Raw genomic sequence first — 23,829 nt, 5'->3', positions numbered from 1 at the left:
AATCAATTAACCCCCCCATTAATTAATTACCCTTCGTTAATTAACATTAATTAACTCATATCTGACCACCCCCCTTATCCCTATGGGGGGGGGGGGCGTGTTAAATGTCGACCCCCCCCATAATTAAGACCCTCCCCCATTTAAGACCCCCCCCCCTTAATTAATTACCCCCCTCATTAATTAATTAACTCCCTAATTAAGGTTAATTAACTCACATCTGGCCACCCCCCTTATCCCTATCGGGGTGGGGGGGGGAGCGTGTTAAAATGTCGACCCCCACCCATAATTAAGACCCTCCCCCATTTAAGACCCCACATAATTAATTAATTACCCCCCCCTTAATTAATTACCCCCCCATTAATTAATTACCCTCATTAATTAAGGTTAATTAACTCACATCTGGCCACCCCCCTTATCCCTATGGGGGGGGGGGGAGGTGTTAAATGTCGACCCCCCCCCCATAATTAGAACCCCCCCCATTTAAGACCCCCCCCTTAATTAATTACCCCCCTCATTAATTAATTAACCCCCCCCTGTTAATTAATTAAGGTTAATTAACTCTAATCTGGCCACCCCTCTTATCCCTATGGGGGGGGGCGTGTTAAATGTCGACCCCCCCCATAATTAGGACCCCCCCCCATTTAAGACCCCCCCCCTTAATTAAGACACCCCCCCTTAATTAATTACCCCCCTATTAATTAATTAACTCCCTAATTAAGGTTAATTAACTCACATCTGGCCACCCCCCTTATCCCTATGGGGGGGGGGGGGAGCGTGTTAAATGTCGACCCCCCCCATAATTAGGACCCCCCCCATTTAAGACCCCCCCCCCTTAATTAAGACACCCCCCCTTAATTAATTACCCCCCTCATTAATTATTACCCCTCGTTAATTAAGGTTAATTAACTCACATCTGGCCACCCCTCTTATCCCTATGGGGAGGGGGGGGGGGGGGAGCGTGTTAAATGTCGACCCCCCCCCATAATTAAGACTTTCCCCCATTTAAGAGCCCCCTTAATTAATTAATTACCCCCCCCTTAATTAATTACCCCCCATTAATTAATTACCCTTCGTTAATTAACATTAATTAACTCATATCTGGCCACCCCCCTTATCCTTATGGGGGGGGGGTGTATGTTAAATGTCGATCCCCCCCCCCCATAATTAAGACCCCCCCTTAATTAAGACCCCCCCCGTTAATTAATTACCCCCCTATTAATTAATTACCCCCTCATTACTTAATTACCCCCCATTAATTAATGTCCCCAACCTCTTTAAATACCCCCGCCCTCTTAAGATCTGGAACCCCCCCTTAATTATGACCCCCCCCCTTAATTAAACCCCCACCCCTTAATTAAATACCCTCCTATTAATTAATTACCCCCCTATTAATTAATTACCCCTTCATTAATTAATTACCCCCCCATTAATTAATGCCCCCAACCTCTTTAAATACTCCCCCCTCCCCCCTTAAGATCTGGAACCCCCCCCATTAATTGGGACCCTCCCATTAATTAAGACACCCCCCCCCTTAATTAATTACCCCCTCATTAATTAATTACCCCCATATTAATTAATTAACTCCCTAATTAAGGTTAATTAACTCACATCTGGCCACCATGCTCTTCTGGCTCTTGGCCGCCTCCACCGCTGACTGAGCTGCTGCCTGAGCCGCGTTCAGAGCAGAGGGGGGGGCACCTGTAATTAATTAATTGATTAATTAATTAATGGGGGGTAATTAATTAATAAGGGGTAATTAATTAAGGGGAGGGGTCTTAATTAAGAGGAGGGTCCCAATGAAGTGGGGGGGGTCCCAGATCTTATGTTGTGGGGGGGTATTTAAAGAGGTTGGGGGCATTAATTAATGGGGGGGGTAATTAATTAATGAGGGGGTAATTAATAGGGGGTAATTAATTAATAGGGGGTAATTAATTAAGGGGAGGGTCTTAATTAAGGGGGGGTGTCCCAGATCTTAAGGGGGGATATTTAAACAGGTGGGGGAAGATGGGGGGGAGGCATTAATTAACAGGGGCGGTAATTAATTAATGGGGTGGGTAATTAATTAATGGGGGGGCACCTTTAATGGGGGGGTAATTGATTAATGGGGGGGTAATAAATTAATGGGGGGGGGCACCTTTAATGGGGGGGTCCCTATGGGGTCACTATAGGGGGGTTATAATGGGGGTCTTATAATGGGGGGGGTCTCAATGAGGGGGTCCCTATGGGGGTCACTATAGGGGGTTATAATGTGGGTCCCTATGGGGGGGGGTCTCTATGGGGGTTATAATGGGGGGGTCCCTATGGGGGGGTTATAATGGGGGGGTCCCTATAGGGGTTATAATGGGGGGGGTCTCTATGGGGGTTATAATGGGGGGGTTTCTATGGGGGTTATAATGGGGGGGGGGTCTCAATGGGGGTCTCTATGGGGGTTATAATGGGGGGGTCCCTATGGGGGGGTTATAATGGGGGGGGTCCCTATGGGGGGTCACAATGGGGGGCTTATAATGGGGGAGGTCACAAAGGGGGGGGGGTCACAATGGGGGGGTCCCTATGGGGGGGGTCTCAATGGGGGTTCCCTATGGGGCTCACAGTGGGGGGTCCCTATGGGGGTTATAATGGGGGGGGGTCTCAATGGGGGGGGTCCCTATGGGGTTATAATGGGGGGTCCCTATGGGGGGGGGGTCTCAATGGAGGGGTCCCTATGGGGGGATCCCTATGGGGGGTTATAATGGGGGGGGGTTATAATGGGGGGGTCCCTATGGGGGGGTCCCTATTGGCGTTATAATGGGGGGGTTATAATGGGGGGGTCCCTATGGGGGGGTTATAATGGGGGGGGGTCAGTACTGACCTGGTACGGCTGCGTGTTGGGCTGTGGGGCGGCGCTGGGGGGCAGCTGTGGGGCAGCGTTGGGGGGCAGCTGAGGGGGGGGCGGCGGCTGCTTGGGGGGCAGAGATGTGGGGCAGGGGGAGCTGCCTGCAAATGGGGGGGGGGGGGGCAGTGAGAGACCCCCATAATAACCCCATAACCAGCCCCATTGAGACCATTGAGCCCCATTGAGCCCCATAGATCCCATTGATCCCATTGATCCTATTGATCCATTACCCCCATTGACCCCATAGACCCCATAGACCCCATTACCCCCATTGACCCCATTGACCCCATTGACCCCATAGACCCCATAGACCCCATTACCCCCATTGACCCCATTGACCCCATAGACCCCCATAGACCCCATAGACCCCATTCACCCCAATACCCTCATTAACCCCATAGCCCCCATTGACCCCATAGACCCCATTACCCCCATAGCCCCTATAGACCCTATAGACTCCAATACCCCCATAGACCCCATAACCCCCATTAACCCCATAGACCCCATTAACCCCACAGACCCTATAGACCCCATAGACCCCAATACCCCCATAGACCCCATAGTCCCCATTCACCCCATTACCCCCATAGACCCCATAGCCCCCATTGACCCCAATACCCCCATAGACCCATTACCCCCATTAACCCCATAGACCCCATAACCCCATTGACCCCCATTCACCCCATATACCCCAATACCCCCATTCACCCCAATACCCCCATTGCCCCCATTGCCCCCATTGACCCCATAGACCCCATAGCCCCCACTGACCCCAATACCCCCATTAACCCCATAGCCCCCATAGATCCCATTACCCCCATTCACCCCATTAACCCCCATTCACCCCATAGCCCCCATTACCCCCATTAACCCCATAGACCCCAATACCCCCATTGACCCCATAGACCCCATAGCCCCCATAGACCCCATTGACCCCATAGACCCCATTACCCCCCTTAACCCCAATACCCCCATAGACCCCATTACCCCCATTCACCCCATTACCCCCCATAACCCCCATTGACCCCAATACCCCCATTCACCCCAATACCCCCATTAACCCCATAGACCCCAATACCCCCAATACCCCCATAGACCCCATTACCCTCATAGACCCCAATACCCCCATAGACCCCATATACCCCATAACCCTATATACCCCATACCGGGCAGTGCGATGCCCCGTAGCAGCACCAGGTGCCGTGGGTCCTGCCCGCAGTCCCCATAGACCCCATAGACCCCATTAACCCCATTGACCCCATTACCTCCATAGCCCCCATAGCCCCCATTACCCCCATTCACCCCATAGCCCCCATAGACCCCAATACCCCCATTAACCCCATAGACCCCATTAACCCTAATACCCACATTAACCCCATTAACCCCAATACCCCCATAGACCCCAATACCCCCATAGACCCCATAGACCCTATAGACCCCACAGACCCCATAGAGGCCCAATATCCCCAATACCCCCATAGACCCCATAGCCCCCATAGACCCCATTGACCCCATAACCCCCATTAACCCTATAGACTCCAATACCCTTAATGCCCCCAATACCCCCATAGACCCCAATACCCCCATAGCCCCATAGACCCCAATACCCCCATTGCCCCCATTCACCCCAATACCCCCATTAACCCCATAGCCCCCATTAACCCCATAGACCTCATTGACCCTATATACCCCATAGACCCCATTACCCCCATAGCCCCCATAGACCCCATTAACCCCATAGCCCCCATTGACCCCAATACCCCCATTAACCCCATAACCCCATTAACCCCAATACCCCCATAGACCCCATTAACCCCATAGCCCCATTGACCCCAATACCCCCATTCACCCCAATACCCCCCTTAACCCCACAGCCCCCATTAACCCCATAGACCCCAATACCCCCATAGACCCCAATACCCCCATAGCCCCCATTACCCCCATAGACCCCATAGACCCCAATACCCCCACTCACCCCAATACCCCCATTAACCCCATAGACCCCATTGACCCCATTAACCCCACAGACCCCATTACCCCCATAGACCCCATTACCCCCATAGACCCCAATACCCCCATAGACCCCATTGACCCCATTAACCCCATAGACCCCAATACCCCCATTCACCCCAATAACCCTATAGACCCCATTGACCCCATTAACCCTATATACCCCATAACCCTATATACCCCATACCAGGCAGTGCGATGCCCCGTAGCAGCACCAGGTGCCGTGGGTCCTGCCCGCAGTCTTTGGGTTCGGGGCCGGGTCCCGCGCTCTCACAAAGGGCTTTTAGGGCCGGCAGTTTACGGGGTGCGACCACCGAGAAGTGGATCCCACGCTATGGGGTGGGATAGATGGGGTTATAGGGCCTCCCCGCCCCCATTTAAAGGGCCATACACCCCATTTAAAGGGCCACACACCCCCACCTCCCCTCTTCTGCCCCTTAAAGGGCCACACACCCCATTTTTCCACTTCTTCCCCTTCCCAAACTCATAACCCCCCTCCATTGTAAACCCCCCCCCATTATAAAGACCCCCCCCCATTATAAAGTCACCCCCCACCTCCCCCCTCCCCCCCACTTAAATGGCCCGGCCCCCTTCCCCACTTAAAGGGCCACACACCCCATTTCTCCACCTCCCCCATTACTTCTTCCCCTCCCCATTTTCACCCCCCCCCCCCATTTTAAGACCCCCCCCCCATTTTAAGGACCCCCACACACACTTAAAGACCCCCCCTCCTCCCCCATTCCCCCCCATTTAAAGGGCCACACACCCCATTTCTCCACCTCCCCCCCCATTATAAGGACCCCCCCCCAGTATAAAGCCCCCCCCCCATTATTAAGACCCCCCTCCCATTATAAGGACCCCCCCCCATTATTAACCCCCCCACTTAAAGGGCCACACACCCCATTTACAAGCCCCCCCACCCCCACTTAAAGGGCCACACACCCCATTTTCCACCACCTCTAACCCTCCCCATTTCCCCCCCATTTTAAGGACCCCCCCCCATTTTAAGGACCCCCCCCCCATTATAAAGACCCTCCCCCATTATAAAGACACCCCCACACTTAAAGACCCCCCTCCTCTTCCCCTACCCCCCACTTAAAGGGCCACACACCCCATTTCTCCACCTCTTCCCCTCCCCAATTCCAACAACCCTCCCCCATTATTAAGACCCCCCCCCATTATAAAGCCCCCCCCCCATTATAAAGCCCCCCCACCATTATAAGGACCCCCCCACACACTTAAAGACCCCCCCTCCTCCCCCCTTCCCCCCACTTAAAGGGCCACACACCCCATTTCTCCACCTCCCCCATTACCTCTAATCCTCCCCATTATAAGGACCCTCCCGCCCCATTTTAAGGACCCCCCCCATTATAACCCCCCCCCCCCCATATAAAGCCCCCCCCCCATTATTAACCCCCCCCACTTAAAGGGCCACACACCCCATTTAAAGGGCCATACACCCCATTTAAAGGGCCACACACCCCATTTCTCCACCTCCACCTCCCCCCCCACTTCCCCCCCCATTCCAAAGACCCCCCCCATTTTAAGGATCCCCCCCTTATTCTAAGGACCACCCCCATTATAAAGACCCCCCCCCTCCCATTATAAGGACCCCCCCCATTATTAACCCCCCCCACTTAAAGGGCCACACACCCCATTTCTCCACCTCTTCCCCTCCCCATTTTCACCGCCCCCCTCCCCAATTTCGAGACCCCCCCCATTATAACGACCCCCCCCCACTTAAAGCCCCCCCCCATTATAAGGATACCTCCCCTATCCTCTGCACGAGGCTCTCAGTGCTGAACCCCGAGTACGTGGTGCTTTTAGGACCCCCCCCCACTATAAAGCCCCCCCCCCATTATAAGCCCCCCCCCCATTTTAAGGAGCCCCTCCCACACTTAAAGACCCCCCCCACCTCCCCATTCCCCACACTTAAAGGGCCACACACCCCATTTAAAGGGCCATACACTCCATTTAAAGGGCCACACACCCCATTTCTCCACCTCCCATTTTCAGCCCCCATATCCAATTCCAGCGACCCCCCCCCCATTATAAAGCCCCCCCCTTATTCTAAGGACCCCCCCCATTTAAACCCCCCCCCCTCCTCCATTTACAAGCCCCTACACCCCCACTTAAAGGGCCACACACCCCATTTCTCCACCTCCTCCCCCCCATTTTAAGGACCCCCCCCCACTTTAAGGACCCCCCCCATTATAAAGACCGCCCCCCCCCCATTATAAAGACTCCCCCCACCCCTCCATTTCCCCCCTTAAAGGGCCACACACCCCATTTCTCCACCTCCCCCCCCCCCCATTATAACGACCCCCCCCCCACTTTAACGACCCCCCCCCCATTTCAAGGACCCCCCCCCCCACTTTAAGGACCCCTCCCCCATTATAAAGACCCCCCCCCATTATTAATCCCTCCCACTTAAAGGGCCACACACCCCATTTCTCCACCTCTTCCCCTCCCCACTTTCACCGCCCCCCTCCCCAATTTCGAGACCCCCCCCCATTATAAGGACCCCCCCCCACTTTAAGCCCCCCCCCCATTATAAGGATACCTCCCCAATCCTCTGCACAAGGCTCTCAGTGCTGAACCCCGAGTACGTGGTGCTCATTTACCCCCCCATATCCAACTCCAGCGACCCCCGCCCCAATTTAAGGAACCCCCCCACTTTAAGGACCCCCCCCATTATATAGACCCCCTCCCATTATATGAACCACCCCCATTATTAACCCCCCCCACTTAAAGGGCCATACACCCCATTTAAAGGGCCACACACCCCATTTCTCCACCTCTTCCCCTCCTCATTTTCACCGCCCCCCTCCCCAATTAAAGCCCCCCCCCACTTTAAAGCCCCCCCCCATTTTAAGGACCCCCCCCATTTTAAGACCCCTCCCACACTTAAAGACCCCCCCACCTCCCCATTCCCCCACTTAAAGGGCCACACACCCCATTTCTCCACCTCCGCCCCTCCCCATTTTCAGGACCCCCCCCCATTATAACGACCCCCCCCATTATAAAGACACCCCCCCCCCCATTATAAGGACCCCCCCCACACTTAAAGACCCCCCCTCCTCCCCCATTTCCCCCCACTTAAAGGGCCACACACCCCATTTTCCCCCCCATCCACCACCTCTAACCCTCCCCATTTTCACCTCCCCCCCCCCAATTAAAGCCTCCCCCCTCATTTTAAGGACCCCCCCACTATAAAGCCCCCCCTCCATTATAAAGACCCCCCCCTCATACTAAGGACCCCCCACTTAAAGGGCCACACACCCCATTTAAAGGGCCACACACCCCATTTCTCCACCTCCCCCCCCCTCCATTTTCAGGACCCCCCCCCCATTATAAGGACCCCCCCCCACTTTAATGACCCCCCCCACTTTAAGGACCCCCCCTCCCCCCATTCCCCCACTTAAAGGGCCACAAACCCCCATTTAAAGGGCCACACACCCCATTTCTCCACCTCTTCCCCACTTAAAGGGCCACACACCCCATTTCTCCACCTCCCTCCCCATTTTGAGACCCCCCCCCCATTATAAGGACCCCCCCCATTATAAAGACCGCCCCCCCCCCCATTATAAAGACTCCCCCCACCCCTCCATTTCCCCCCTTAAAGGGCCACACACCCCATTTCTCCACCTCCCCCCCCCCCCATTATAACGACCCCCCCCCCACTTTAACGACCCCCCCCCCATTTCAAGGACCCCCCCCCCCACTTTAAGGACCCCCCCCCATTATAAAGACCCCCCCCATTATTAATCCCTCCCACTTAAAGGGCCACACACCCCATTTCTCCACCTCTTCCCCTCCCCACTTTCACCGCCCCCCTCCCCAATTTCGAGACCCCCCCCCATTATAAAGCCCCCCCCCCCAATTTAAGCCCCCCCCCCATTATAAAGACCCCCCCGTACCTCCCCAATCCTCTGCACGAGGCTCTCGGTGCTGAACCCTGAGTACGTGGTGCTCTCCACTGCAGGCAGCAGGTACGGGGGGGAGTTACAGATCAGCACACACACCTTGTGGGTCTGGCCTCTGGAAATTGGGGGGGGGGCATTAATAGAAAGACCCCCCCCCATATTAAAGACCCCAACCCCCATAATAAAAGACCCCCCCCCCATATTAAAGACCACAGCCCCATATTGAACCCCCACCCCATAATAAAAGACCCCCCCCCCATATTAAAGCCCCCCCCACCCCCTGATATTAAGGACCCCCCCCCCCCATTAACCCCCCCCTATATCAAGACCTAACCCCCCCCACATTAAGGACCCCCCCCATATTAAACCCCCCCCACATCAAACCCTAACCCCCCCCACATTAAAGCCTCCCCCCCAAATTAAGGACCCCCCCTCACATTAAGGACCCCCCCCTCACATTAAGGACCCCCCCCATTAAAGCCCACCCCCCCATATTAAAGCCCCCCCCATATTAAGGACCCCCCCCATATTAAAGCCCACCCCCCATATTAAGGACCCCCCCATCTTAAAGCCTAACCCCCCCTACATTAAGGACCCTCCCCATATTAAACCCCCCCCCACCCCTGATATTAAGGACCCCCCCCCATTAAACCCCCCCCATCTTAAAGCCCACTCCCCCCCAAACTGAAGCCCCCCCCCATATTAAACCCTAACCCCCCCCCTACATTAAGGACCCCCCCTCATATTAGAAGCCCACCCCATATCAAACCCTAACCCCCCCCCATTAAGGACCCCCCCCCATATTAAAGCCTGCCCCCCCCCCCCCATTAAGGCCCCCCCCCCATATTAGAAGCCCACTCCCCCCATTAAGGACCCCCCCCATATTGAAGACCCCCCCCACATTAAGGACCCCCCCCCATATTAAAAGCCCCCCCCCCATCTTAAGGACCCCCCCCATATTAAAGCACCCCCCCATATTAAAGCCCACACCCCCCATTAAAGGCTCCCCCCCATATTAAAAGCCCACCCCCCCATATTAAAGACCCCCCCCATATTAAAGCCCCCCCCCACATTAAGGACCCCCCCCCCCCCACTAGAAGCCCACCCCCCCATCTTAAGCCCCCCCCCGCATATTAACCCCTCCCCCCCATATTGTAGTCCCTCCCCCTTAAGGACCCCCCCCCACATTGAAGTGCCCCCCCCCCCCACATTAAGGACCCCCCCCCATACTGTAGCCTCCCCCCACATTAAAGACCCCCCCCCCATATTAAAGCCTAACCCCCCCCCCACATTAAGGACCCCCCCCCCATATTGTAGCCCCCCCCCATTTTAAAGCCCCCCCCCCATTTTGAAGCCCCCCCCCTCACATCTGCTCCCTCATCCTCTTGTAGTCATCGAACAGTTGCAGTGCTGTGCTCAGTCCCTCTGCTATCAGGCTGCAGCTCTCGCCGCCCCCCCCCACGAACCTGGGGACACATAGGAATCAATGGGGGGGGGGGGGCTCTAAGACCCCCCCCCATAACCCCATAAGACCCCCCCCAATCCAAGACCCCCCCCCATATCCCCCCATAACCCCCCCATATCGACCCCCCCACCCCATATCCCCCCATAACCCCCACCAATCCAAGACCCCCCCCATAGCCCCCCATAACCCCCCCCAATCCAAGACCACCCCCATATCCCCCCATAACCCCCCCCCAATCCAAGACCCCCCCCATATCCCCCCATAACCCCCCCTATATCGACCCCCCCACCCCATAGCCCCCCATAACCCCCCCCCAATCCAAGACCCCCCCCCATATCCCCCCATAACCCCCCCCCAATCCAAACCCCCCCCCATAGCCCCCCATAACCCCCCCCATATCGACCCCCCCACCCCATAGCCCCCCATAACCCCCCCCCCAATCCAAGACCCCCCCCATATCCCCCCATAACCCCCCCCAATCCAAGACCCCCCCCCATAGCCCCCCATAACCCCCCCAATCCAAGACCCCCCACCATAGCCCCCCATAACCCCCCCCAATCCAAGACCCCCCCATAGCCCCCCATAACCCCCCCCCAATCCAAGACCCCCCCATAGCCCCCCATAACCCCCCCCAATCCAAGACCCCCCCCATAGCCCCCCATAACCCCCCCCCCAATCCAAGAGCCCCCCCATATCCCCCCCCAATCCAAGACCCCCCCCATAGCCCCCCATAACCCCCCCCATCCAAGACCCCCCCAACCCTATATGGCCCCCATATAACCCCCCCCCCCCATAGGAACCCATAAGTGCCCCCCAGCCCCATAACCCCCCCCATATGACCCCATAAATGCCCCCTCCTGCCCCATAGAGCCCCATAAGTGTCCCCCCCCAACCCCATAGAGCCCCATAAGATCCCCCCAGCCCCATAGAGCCCCATAAGTGCCCCCCCCAACCCCATAGAGCCCCATAAGTGACCCCATAGAGCCCCATAGGAACCCATAAGTGCCCCCATAGAGCCCCATAGAGCCCCATAGGAACCCATAAGTGCCCCATAGAGCCCCATAGAGCCCCATAAGTGACCCCATAAGTGACCCCATAGGAACCCATAAGTGCCCCATAGAGCCCCATAGAGCCCCATAGGAACCCATAAGTGCCCCCATAGAGCCCCATAGGAACCCATAAGTGCCCCCATAGAGCCCCATAGGAACCCATAAGTGCCCCCATAGAGCCCCATAGGAACCCATAAGTGTCCCCATAGAGCCCCATAGGAACCCATAAGTGCCCCCATAGAGCCCCATAGAGCCCCATAGGAACCCATAACTACCCCATAGAGCCCCATAGAGCCCCATAGGAACCCATAAATGCCCCATAGAGCCCCATAGGATCCCATAAGTGTCCCCTCCCGCCCCATAGAGCCCCATAATTGCCCCCCCCCAGACCCATAAGTGCCCCCCCCAACCCCATAGAGCCCCATAAGTGCCCCATAGAGCCCCATAGAGCCCCATAAGTGGCCCATAATTGCCCCCCAGCCCCATAGAGCCCCATAGCATCCCATAATCGCCCCATAGAGCCCCATAGGATCCCATAGAGCCCCATAGAGCCCCATAAGTGCCCCATAATTGCCCCCCAGCCCCATAGAGCCCCATAGCATCCCATAATCGCCCCATAGAGCCCCATAGGATCCCATAGAGCCCCCATAGAGCCCCATAACCCCCCCCGACCCCCATAGAGCCCCATAGGATCCCATATAGCCCCATAAGTGCCCCATAGAGTCCCATAGAGCCCCATAGGACCCCATAGAGCCCCATAGAGCCCCCATAGAGCCCCATAACCCCCCCCAACCCCCATAGAGCCCCATAGGATCCCATAGAGCCCCATAAGTGCCCCCCCCAACCCCATAGAGCCCCATAAGTGACCCCATAGAGCCCCATAGAGCCCCATAGGAACCCATAAATGCCCCATAGAGGCCCATAGGATCCCATAGGAACCCATAGAGCCCCATAAGTGACCCCATAGCCCCCCCCCGACCCCCATAGGATTCCATAGAGCCCCCCAGCCCCATAGAGCCCCATAGGATCCCATAAGTGCCCCCCAGCCCCATAAGTGACCCCATAGGAACCCATAGAGCCCCATAGGTCCCCATAAGTGCCCCCTCCCGCCCCATAGAGCCCCATAGAAACCCATAAGTGCCCCATAGAGCCCCATAGGAACCCATAAGTGCCCCATAGAGTCCCATAGAGCCCCATAGGAACCCATAGAGCCCCATAGAGCCCCCATAGAGCCCCATAACCCCCCCCGACCCCCATAGAGCCCCATAGGATCCCATATAGCCCCATAAGTGCCCCCCCCAACCCCATAGAGCCCCATAAGTGACCCCATAGAGCCCCATAGAGCCCCATAGGAACCCATAAGTGCCCCACAGAGCCCCATAGGAACCCATAAGTGCCCCATAGAGCCCCATAGAGCCCCATAGGATCCCATAGGAATCCATAGAGCCCCATAAGTGACCCCATAGCCCCCCCCCAACCCCCATAGAGCCCCATAGGATCCCATAAGTGTCCCCCAGCCCCATAAGTGCCCCATAGAGCCCCATAAGTGCTCCCCAGCCCCATAACTGACCCCATAGGACCCCATAAGTGACCCCATAGGACCCCATAAGTGACCCATAAGTGACCTCATAAGTGACCCCCCCCTCCCCATAAGTGCCCCCCAGCCCCATAGAGCCCCATAACCCCCCCCCAGACCCATAAGTGCCCCCCCCAACCCCATAGAGCCCCATAAGTGCCCCATAGAGCCCCATAAGTGCCCCATAAGTGGCCCATAAGTGCCCCCCAGCCCCATAAGTGCCCCCATAGAGCCCCATAGAGCCCCATAAGTGCCCCCCAGCCCCATAAATGACCCCATAGGAACCCATAAAGCCCCATAAGTGCCCCCCCAGCCCCATAGAGCCCCATAGCATCCCATAATCGCCCCATAGAGCCCCATAAGTGCCCCATAATTGCCCCCCAGCCCCATAGAGCCCCATAGCATCCCATAATCGCCCCATAGAGCCCCATAGAGCCCCATAAGTGCCCCATAATTGCCCCCCAGCCCCATAGAGCCCCATAGGATCCCATAATCGCCCCATAGAGCCCCATAGAGCCCCATAAGTGCCCCCCAGCCCCATAGAGCCCCATAGCATCCCATAATCGCCCCATAGAGCCCCATAGGATCCCATAGAGCCCCATAGAGCCCCATAATTGCCCCCCAGCCCCATAGAGCCCCATAGCATCCCATAATCGCCCCATAGAGCCCCATAGGATCCCATAGAGCCCCATAGAGCCCCATAACCGCCCCCCCCACTCACTGGATGCCGTCGAGCCAGGTGAGGAACTCGTGGGCGCTGCTGGTGGGCGCCTGACATTGTACGTACGACTCCGGTGCGCAATCCACCGTGTTGAATACCACTAAGCTGTACTGCGTACCGCCGTACTACGGCCATTTACGACACGTGTTACCGCGGCAACGCGAACTGCTTTACGGCAACGCGACCGAACTGCTCTAGGGCAACGCGAACTGCTTTACGGCAATCCACAGTATTGAATACCACTAAGCTGTACTGCGTACCGCCGTACTACGGCCATTTACGACACGTGTTACCGCGGCAACGCGAACTGCTTTACGGCAACGCGACCTAACTGCTCTAGGGCAACGCGAACTGCTTTACGGCAACGCGATCTAATTGCTTTAAGGCAATGCGACCTGCTTTACGGCAACGGGCGATGCATAGCGCGACATGCAGTTTCACTTTACGGCATCAGTATATGGGTCTCTATGGGGTCTCTATGGGTCTCTATGGGTTTCTATGGGTCTGTATGGGTCCCTATGGGTCTCTATGGGTCCCTATGGGTCTCTATGGGGTCTATGGGTCTCTATGGATCTCTATGGGGTCTCTATAGGTCCCTATGGGTCTCTATGGATCTCTATGGGTCTCTATGGGTCTCTATGGGTCCCTATGGGTCTCTATGGGTCGCTATGGCTCTCTATGGGTCAATATAGGACCCTATGGGGTCTCTATGGGTCCCTATGGGGACCCTATAGGGTTGCTATGGGGTCTATGGGGTCGCTATGGATCTCTATGGGGTCTCTATGGCATCTCTATGGGGTCTATGGGGTCCCTATGGGGTCTCTATGGGGTCCATATGGGTCCCTATGGGTCTCTATGGGTCCCTATGGGTCTCTATGGGTCCCTATGGGTCCCTATGAGTCCCTATGAGTCTCTATGGGTCTCTATGGGTCCCTATGGGTCTCTATGGGTCTCTATGGGTCCCTATGGGGTCTCTATGGCGTCTCTATGGGGTCTATGGGGCCTCTATGGGTCCCTATGGGTCCCTGTCTGCCTCTGAATACCAGTAAGCTGTACTGCGTACCGCCGTACTACGACCATTTACGACATTGGTTACCGGGGTAACGCCACTTGCTTTACGGCAACGCGACCGAACTGCTCTAGGGCAACGCGAACTGCTTTACGGCAACGGGCGATGCATAGCGCGACATGCAGTTTCACTTTACGGCATCAGCATATGGGTCTCTATGGGGTCTCTATGGGTCGCTATGGGGTCCCTATGAGTCTTTATGGGTCTCTATGGGTCCCTATGTGTCTCTATGGGGTCTATGGGGTCTCTATGGATCTCTATGGGTCTCTATGGGTCTCTATGGGTCTCTATAGGTCGCTATGGCTCTCTATGGGTCAATATAGGACCCTATGGGGTCTCTATGGGTCCCTATGGGGCACTATAGGGTTGCTATGGGGTCTATGGGGTCGCTATGTATCTCTATGGGGTCTCTATGGCATCTCTATGGGGTCTATGGGGTCACTATGGGGTCCATATGGGTCTCTATGGGTCTCTATGGGTCTCTATGGGTCCCTATGGGTTTCTATGGGTCCCTATGGGGTCTCTATGGCATCTCTATGGGGTCTATGGGGCCTCTATGGGTCCCTATGAGTCTCTATGGGTCCCTATGGGTTTCTATGGGTTCCTATGGGTCCCTATGAGTCTCTATGGATCTCTATGGGTCCCTATGGGTCTCTATGGGATGCTATGGGGTCTCTATGGCATCTCTATGGGGTCTATGGGGCCTCTATGGGTCCCTATGGGTCCCTGTCTGCCTCTGAATACCACTAAGCTGTACTGCGTACCGCCGTACTACGGCCATTTACGACATCAGTTACCGCGGCAACGCGAACTGCTTTACGGCAACGCGACCGAACTGCTTTACGGCAACGCGATCTAACTGCTTTACGGCAATGCGACCTAACTGCTTTACGGCAATGCGACCTAACTGCTCTAGGGCAACGCGAACTGCTTTACGGCAACGCGAACTGCTTTACGGCAACGCGACCGAACTGCTCTAGGGCAACGCGACCTGCTTTACGGCAATCCACAGTATTGAATACCACTAGGCTGTACTGCGTACCGCCGTACTACGGCCATTTACGACACGTGTTACCGCGGCAACGCGAACTGCTTTACGGCAACGCGAGCTGCTTTACTGCAACGCAACCTGCATTATGGCAACGCGCGACGGCCAGCGAGACATGCAGTTTCACTTTACGGCATTAGCCTATGGGTCTCTATGGGGTCCCTACGGGTTTCTATAGGGCGCTATGGGTCTCTATCGGTCCCTATGGGGTCTATGGGGTCTCTATTGCTCTCTATGCGTCAATATAAGACCCTATGGGGTCTCTATGGGTCTCTATGGGGTCCCTATGGGTCTCTATGGGTCTCTATGGGATCTATAGGGACTATGGAGTCTCTACGGGGCCCTATGCGGTCTCTATGAGTCCCTATGGGGTCGCTATGAGTCTCTATGGGATCCCTATGGGTCTCTATGTGTAGCTATGGGGTCTATGGGATCTCTATGGGGTCCCTATGGGTCTCTGTGAGTCCCCATGGGGTCTCTATGGGTCCCTATGGGTCTCTATGGGCAACATTACGACACAAAGCATTACCGGGGCAACGCGAACTGCTTTACGGCAACGCGACATGCAATTTCCATATATGGCCTAAGCCACGCCCCCTGCGTAGCGTTGCCAGGCAACGACCCCCCAAAACCCGGAAGTAACCTCCCACCCCTCTGTTGCTATGGCAACGAGGCCTACTAGAACCCCCCCCTACAAACGGGCCCTTCTCAAACCCGGAAGTAACCCCCCCCCTCTTTGTTGCCATAGCAACGAGGCCTACACGAACCCACCCCCTCCATACAAGGCCGCCCCCCCAACCCGGAAGTAAACCCCCCCCTCTATTGCCATGGCAACAAGGCCTACATCAAACCCACCACCCCCCAAACCCGGAAGTAGCCCCCCTCCCCTGTTGCCATGACAACAAGGCCTACATCAAACCCACACCCCCCCCCCAAACCCGGAAGTAGCCCCCCTCCCCTGTTGCCATGGCAACAAGGCCTACATCAAACCCACACCCCCCCCAAACCCGGAAGTAGCCCCCCTCCCCTGTTGCCATGACAACGAGGCCTACATCAAACCCACACCCCCCCCAAACCCGGAAGTAGCCCCCCCACCACTGTTGACATGGCAACGAGGCCTACATCAAACCCACCACCCCCCAAACCCGGAAGTAGGCCCCCCCCCCTGTTGCCATGGCAACAAGGCCTACATCAAACCCACACCCCCCCCAAAACCGGAAGGAACCCCCCCCCCCACTGTTGCCATGGCAACGAGGCCTACATCAACCCTCCCCCCCACCAAACACGGAAGTAGCCCCCCCTCTATTGCCATGGCAACAAGGCCTACATCAAACCCACCACCCCCCACAAAACCGGAAGGAACCCCCCCCACACTGTTGCCATGGCAACGAGGCCTACAACAACCCACCCCCCCCAAACCCTGAAGTAGGCCCCCCCCCCCTATCGCCATGGCAATGAGGCCTACATGAACCCCCCCATACAAGGCCCTCCCCCTAACCCGGAAGTAAACCCCCCCCACTGTTGCCATGGCAACGAGGCCTACATCAAACCCACAGCCCCCCAAACCCGGAAGTAGCCCCCCCCCCCTCTGTTGCCATGGTAACGAGGCCTACATAAAACCCACCCCAAACCCGGAAGTAAACCCCCCCCCCCCCATTGCCATGGCAATGAGGCCTACATGAACCCCCCCATACAAGGCTCTCACCCTAACCCGGAAGTAAACCCCTCCCCCCCCTTTGTTGCCATGGCAACGAGGCCTACATCAAACCCACACCCCCCCCAAAACCGGAAGGAACCCCCCCCCCACTGTTGCCATGGCAACGAGGCCTACATCAAACCCACCACCCCCCCAAACCCGGAAGTAGCCCCCCTCCCCTGTTGCCATGGCAACAAGGCCTACATAAAACCCCCCCCCCCCCCCCCTCTATTGCCATGGCAACGAGGCCTACATGAAACCCACAGCCCCCCAAACCCGGAAGTACCCCCCCCACTGTTGCCATGGCAACGAGGCCTACACGACCCCCCCAGACCACCCCCCTTCCCCATAGTAACTTACATCGCCCCCAAAGTCGGTCTCGGCCGGAGGACCCCCATTGAAGTACCTGGAATATGGGGGGGGGGGGTCATTGAGTGGGGATGGGGGGGATATAGGGGGTTATGGGGGGGGTTGGGGCAGCTATGGGTCTCTATGGGTCTCTATGGGGTCTATGGGTCTCTATGGGGTCTATGGGTCTCTATGGGTCTCTATGGGTCTCTATGGGTCTCTATGGGTCTCTATGGGGCACTATGGGGTCTCTGTGGGTCCCTATGGGTCTCTATGGGTCCCTATGTATCCCTATGGGTCCCTATGGGACTCTATGGGTCTCTATGGGTCTCTATGGGTCTCTATGGGTCTCTATGGGTCCCTATGGGTCTCTATGGGGTCTCTATGGGTCTCTATGGGTCTCTATGGGGTCTATGGGTCTCTATGGGGTCGCTATGGGTCTCTATGAGTCTCTATGGGTCCCTATGGGTCTCTATGAGTCTCTATGGGGTCTCTATGGGTCTCTATGGGTCTCTATGGGGTCTCTATGGGTCTCTATGGGGTCTCTATGGGTCCCTATGGGTCACTATGGGTCCCTATGGGTCTCTATGGGTCTCTATGGGTCCCTATGGGTCTCTATGGGTCCCTATGGGTCCCTATGGGTCTCTATGGCTCCCTATGGGTCCCTATGGGTCCCTATGTATCCCTATGTATCTCTATGGCTCCCTATGGGGTCTCTATGGGGTCTCTATGGGGTCTCTATGGGTCCCTATGGGTCTCAATGTATCCCTATGGCTCTCTATGTATCCCTATGGGTCCCTATGGGTCTCTATGGGTCTCTATGGGTCCCTATGGGTCTCTATGAGTGGGGATGGGGGGGATATAGGGGGCTATGGGGGGGGTGGGGGCAGCTATGGGTCTCTATGGGTCTCTATGGGTCCCTATGGGTCTCTATGGGTCTCTATGGGTCCCTATGGGTCTCTATGGGTCTCTATGGGTCCCTATGGGTCTCTATGGGTCCCTATGGGGTCTCTATGGGTCTCTATGGGTCTCTATGGGGTCTCTATGGGTCTCTATGGGTCCCTATGGGTCACTATGGGTCTCTATGAGTCCCTATGGGGTCTATGGGGTCTCTATGGGTCCCTATGGGTCTCTATGAGTGGGGTTGGGGGGGATATAGGGGGGCATGGGGGGGTTGGGGCAGCTATGGGGTCTCTATGGCTCCCTATGGGTCCCTATGGGTCTCTATGGGTCCCTATGGGTCTCTATGGGGTCTCTATGGTTCCCTATGGGTCCCTATGGGGTCTCTATGGGTCTCTATGGGGTCTATGGGTCTCTATGGGTCTCTATGGGTCCCTATGGGTCTCTATGGGGTCTCTATGGGTCTCTATGGGGTCTATGGGTCTCTATGGGTCTCTATGGGTCCCTATGGGTCTCTATGGGGTCTCTATGGGTCCCTATGGGTCTCTTATGGGTCGCTATGGGTCTCTATGGGTCCCTATGGGTCTCTACGGGTCACTATGGGTCCCTATGGGGTCCCTATGGGTCCCTATGGGTCTCTATGGGTCTCTATGGGTCCCTATGGGGCAGCTATGGGTCTCTATGGGTCTCTATGGGTCTCTATGGGTCCCTATGGGTCTCTATGGGTCGCTATGGGTCTCTATGGGGTCTATGGGGTCTCTATGGGTCTCCATGGGTCCCTATGAGTCTCTATGGGGTCTCTATGGGGTCTCTGTGGGTCTCTATGGGTCACTATGGGTCTCTATGGATCCCTATGGGTCTCTATGAGTGGGGTTGGGGGGGATATAGGGGGCTATGGGGGGGGTTGGGGCAGCTATGGGTCTCTATGGGTCCCTATGGGTCTCTATGGGGTCTCTATGGGTCTCTATGGGTCACTATGGGTCTCTATGGGTCCCTATGTGTCTCTATGGGGTCTCTATGGGTCTCTATGGGTCTCTATGGGGTCTCTATGGGTCCCTATGGGTCTCTATGGGGTCTCTATGGGTCTCTATGGATCCCTATGGGTCTCTATGAGTGGGGCTGGGGGTGGATATACGGGGTTATGGGGGGGGTTGGGGCAGCTATGGGTCCCTATGGGTCTCTATGGGTCCCTATGGGTCTCTATGGGGTCTCTATGGGTCTCTATGGGGTCTCTATGGGTCTCTATGGGTCCCTATGGGTCTCTATGGGTCTCTATGGGTCCCTATGGGTCCCTATGGGTCTCTATGGGTCCCTATGGGTCTCTATGGGTCTCTATGGGTCCCTATGGGTCTCTATGGGTCTCTATGGGTCTCTATGGGTCTCTATGAGTCTCTATGGGGTCTATGGGGTCTCTATGGGTCCCTATGGGGTCTCTATGGGTCTCTATGTGTCCCTATGGGTCTCTAAGGGTCCCCATGGGCCTCTATGAGTCTCTATGGGGTCTATGGGGTCTCTATGTATCTCTATGGGGTCCCTATGGGTCCCTATGGGTCTCTATGGGTCCCCATGTATCCGTATGGGTCCCTATGGGTCTCCATGGGTCCCTATGGAGTCTCTATGGATCCCTATGGGTCTCTACGCGTCACTATGGGTCTCTATGGGTCTCTATGGGGTCCCTATGGGTCTCTATGGGCTCTCTATGTATCTCTATGTCCCCCCATGTATCCCTATGTATCTCTATGGGTCTCTATGTGTCCCTATGGGTCTCTATGGGTCCCTATGGGGTCTCAATGTATCCCTATGGGTCCCTATGGGTCCCTATCTGTTTCTATGGGTCTCTATGGGTCCCCATTCATCCCTATGGTTCTCTATGGGTCTCTATGGGTCCCTATGGGTCTCTATGGGTCTCTATAGGTCCCTTTGGGTCTCTATGGGTCTCTATAGGTCCCTTTGGGTCTCTATGGGTCCCTATGGGTCCCTATGGGTCCCTATGGGTCTCTATGGGTCCCTATAGGTCCCTATGTATCCCTATGGGTCTCTATGGGTCCCTATGGGTCTCTATGGGTCTCTATGAGTCTCTATGGGTATATGGGGTCTATGGGGACTCTATGGGTCTCTATGGGTTTGTATGGGTCCCTGTGGGGTCTCTATGGGTCCCTATAGGTCCCTATGGGTCTCTATGGGTCCCTATGGGTCCCTATGTATCCCTATGGGGTCCCCATGTATCTCTATGGGTCTCTATGGGTCCCTATGGGTCTCTATGGCTCCCTATGGGTCCCTATGGGTCCCTATGTATCCCTATGTATCTCTATGGCTCCCTATGGGTCTCTATGGGTCTCTATGGGTCCCTATGGGTCTCTATGGGTCTCTATGAGTGGGGTTAGGGGGGATATAGGGGGGTATGGGGGGGGTGGGGGCAGCTATGGGTCTCTATGGGTCTCTATGGGGTCGCTATGGGTCTCTATGAGTCTCTATGAGTCTCTATGGGTCCCTATGGGTCTCTATGAGTCTCTATGGGTCTCTATGGGTCCCTATGGGGTCTATGGGGTCTCTATGGGTCCCTATGGGTCTCTATGCCCCCCATGTATCCGTATGGGTCTCTATGGGGTCTCTATGGGTCTCTATGGGTCCCTATGGGTCTCTATGGGTCCCTATGGCTCCCTATGGCCCCCTATGTATCTCTATGGGGTCTCTATGGGGTCTCTATGGCTCCCTATGGCTCCCTATGGGTCCCTATGGGGTCTCTATGTATCTCTATGGGTCCCTATGGGTCTCTATGGGGTCCCCATGTATCTCTATGGGGTCTCAATGTATTCCTATGGGTCCCCATGTATCTCTATGTATCCCTATGGTTCTCTATGGGTCCCTATGTATCCCTATGGGTCCCTATGGGTCTCTATGGGCTCTCTATGTATCTCTATGTCCCCCCATGTATCCCTATGTATCTCTATGGGGTCTCTATGGGTCTCTATGTATCCCTATGGGTCTCTATGGGTCCCTATGGATCTCTATGTGTCCCCCTATGTATCCCTATGGGTCCCTATGTGTCTCTATGGGTCCCTATGGGGTCTCAATGTATCCCTATGGGTCCCCATGTATCCCTATGGGTCTCTATGGATCTCTATGGTTCCCTATGTAACTCTATGGCTCCCTATGGGGTCTCTATGGCTCCCTATGGGTCCCTATGTATCCCTATGTATCTCTATGGCTCTCTATGGGGTCTCTATGGGTCCCTATGGGTCCCTATGGTTCTCTATGGGTCCCTATGGGTCTCTATGGGTCCCTATGGGTCTCTATGGGTCCCTATGGGTCCCTATGGGTCTCTATGGGTCTCTATGGGGTCTCTATGGCTCCCTATGGCTCCCTATGGGTCTCTATGGGTCCCCATGTATCCCTATGGGTCCCTATGCATCCCTATGGGTCCCTATGGGTCTCTATGGGCTCTCTATGTATCTCTATGTCCCCCCATGTATCCCTATGTATCTCTATGGGGTCTCTATGTGTCTCTATGGGTCCCTATGGGTCCCTATGGGTCCCTATGTATCTCTATGTATCTCTATGGGTCCCTATGGGTCTCTATGCCCCCCATGTATCCCTATGGGTCCCTATGTGTCCCTATGGTTCCCTATGGGTCTCTATTGGTCCCTATGGGTCTCTATGGGTCCCCATTCATCCCTATGGTTCTCTATGGGGTCCCTATGGGTCCCTATGTATCTCTATGGGTCTCTATGGGTCCCTATGTATCCCTATGTATCTCTATGGGTCTCTATGGGTCCCCATTCATCCCTATAGGTCTCTATGGGTCTCTATGGGTCCCAATGGGTTCCTATGGCTCCCTATGGGTCCCTATGTGTCTCTATGGGTCACTATGTGTCCCTATGGGTCTCTATGGGTCCCTATGGGTCTCTATGTGTCCCTATGTATCCCTATGGGTCCCTATGTATCTCTATGTATCTCTATGGGTCCCTATGTATCTCTATGGGTCTCTATGGGTCCCCATTCATCCCTATAGGTCTCTATGGTTCCCTATGTGTCTCTATGGGTCTCTATGGGTCCCTATGTATCCCTATGGGTCCCTATGGATCTCTATGGGGTCCCTATGGGTCTCTATGGGTCTCTATGGGTCCCTATGTATCCCTATGGGTCCCTATGGATCTCTATGGGGTCCCTATGGGTCTCTATGGCTCCCTATGGGTCCCTATGGTTCTCTATGGGGTCCCTATGGGTCTCTATGGGGTCTATGTATCTCTATGGGGTCAATGGGGTCTCTATGGGGTCTATGGGGTTTCTATGGGTCCCTATGGGTCTCTATGGGTCTCTATGGGTCCCTATATATCCCTATGTATCCCTATGGGTCCCTATGGGTTTCTATGGGTCCCTATGGGTCTCTGTGGGTCCCTATGTGTCCCTATGGGTCCCTATGGGTCTCTATGGGTCCCCATTCATCCCTATGTATCCCTATGTGTCTCACTCAATGGCGGGCAGCAGATACTGTTTCCCTACGTATTTCTATGGGTCCCTATTGGTCCCTATGGGTCTCTATGGGTCTCTATGGGTCCCTATGGGTCTCTATGGGTCCCTATGGGTCCCCATGTATCCCTATGGGTCCCTATGGGTCCCCATTCATCCCTATGTATCTCTATGGGTCCCTATGTATCTCTATGGGTCTCTATGGGTCCCTATGTGTCCCTATGGGTCCCCATTCATCCCTATGTATCCCTATGGCCTCTCACTCAATGGCGGGCAGCAGATACTGTTTCCGCAGCGCCTCGAAGTGCGGCCCGAGGTTCGCGCTCCCTTCGATGACGAACACGACATCGGCCACCATGGCGGAAGGACCGGAAACCACCATGGATCCGCTTCCGGGTCGGCCTAAGAACCGGAAGCGGAAGTAGAAACCGGGATTAAAGGGATGGGGGGGGGGTGAAGGGAGCTGTACGTTACCGCGCTGCTCCGCCGCGATCCCAGCTCCACTTCCGGTCTGACGTAGCTTCACTTCCGGTCTAGAAGCGACGTCACTTCCGCTAGTTCACTTCCGGCTTTAGGAACATCCACTTCCGGCTTTAGGAGACTTCATTTCCGGCTTTAGGAACCTTCACTTCCGGCTTTAGGAGCCTCCACTTCCGGCTTTAAACGCCTTCACTTCCGG

General features: G+C 55.6%; 1 protein-coding gene across 1 annotated transcript; it reads right to left on the bottom strand.

Moving 5' to 3' along the window:
- Window positions 1-1,608: 1,608 nt before the first annotated feature.
- Window positions 1,609-23,765, bottom strand: LOC146751137 (mediator of RNA polymerase II transcription subunit 25-like). The gene is made up of 9 exons (XM_085535523.1): window positions 23,625-23,765; window positions 23,414-23,552; window positions 17,793-17,838; window positions 13,620-13,744; window positions 10,176-10,274; window positions 8,803-8,923; window positions 5,070-5,214; window positions 2,849-2,973; window positions 1,609-1,698 (listed from the first exon to the last, which is right to left on the bottom strand). The coding sequence occupies exons 2-9, from the start codon at window positions 23,530-23,532 to the stop codon at window positions 1,678-1,680; spliced, it is 801 nt and encodes a 266-aa protein (XP_085391649.1). The 5' UTR covers window positions 23,533-23,552; window positions 23,625-23,765; the 3' UTR covers window positions 1,609-1,677.
- Between the last annotated feature and the right edge of the window lie 64 nt (window positions 23,766-23,829).

Source organism: Coturnix japonica, unplaced genomic scaffold (assembly GCF_054131305.1).
Source record: "Coturnix japonica strain WE unplaced genomic scaffold, WE-NBRP24 Scf129, whole genome shotgun sequence".
NCBI lineage: Eukaryota > Metazoa > Chordata > Aves > Galliformes > Phasianidae > Coturnix > Coturnix japonica.
This window is presented reverse-complemented; position numbering and strand designations above follow the sequence as displayed.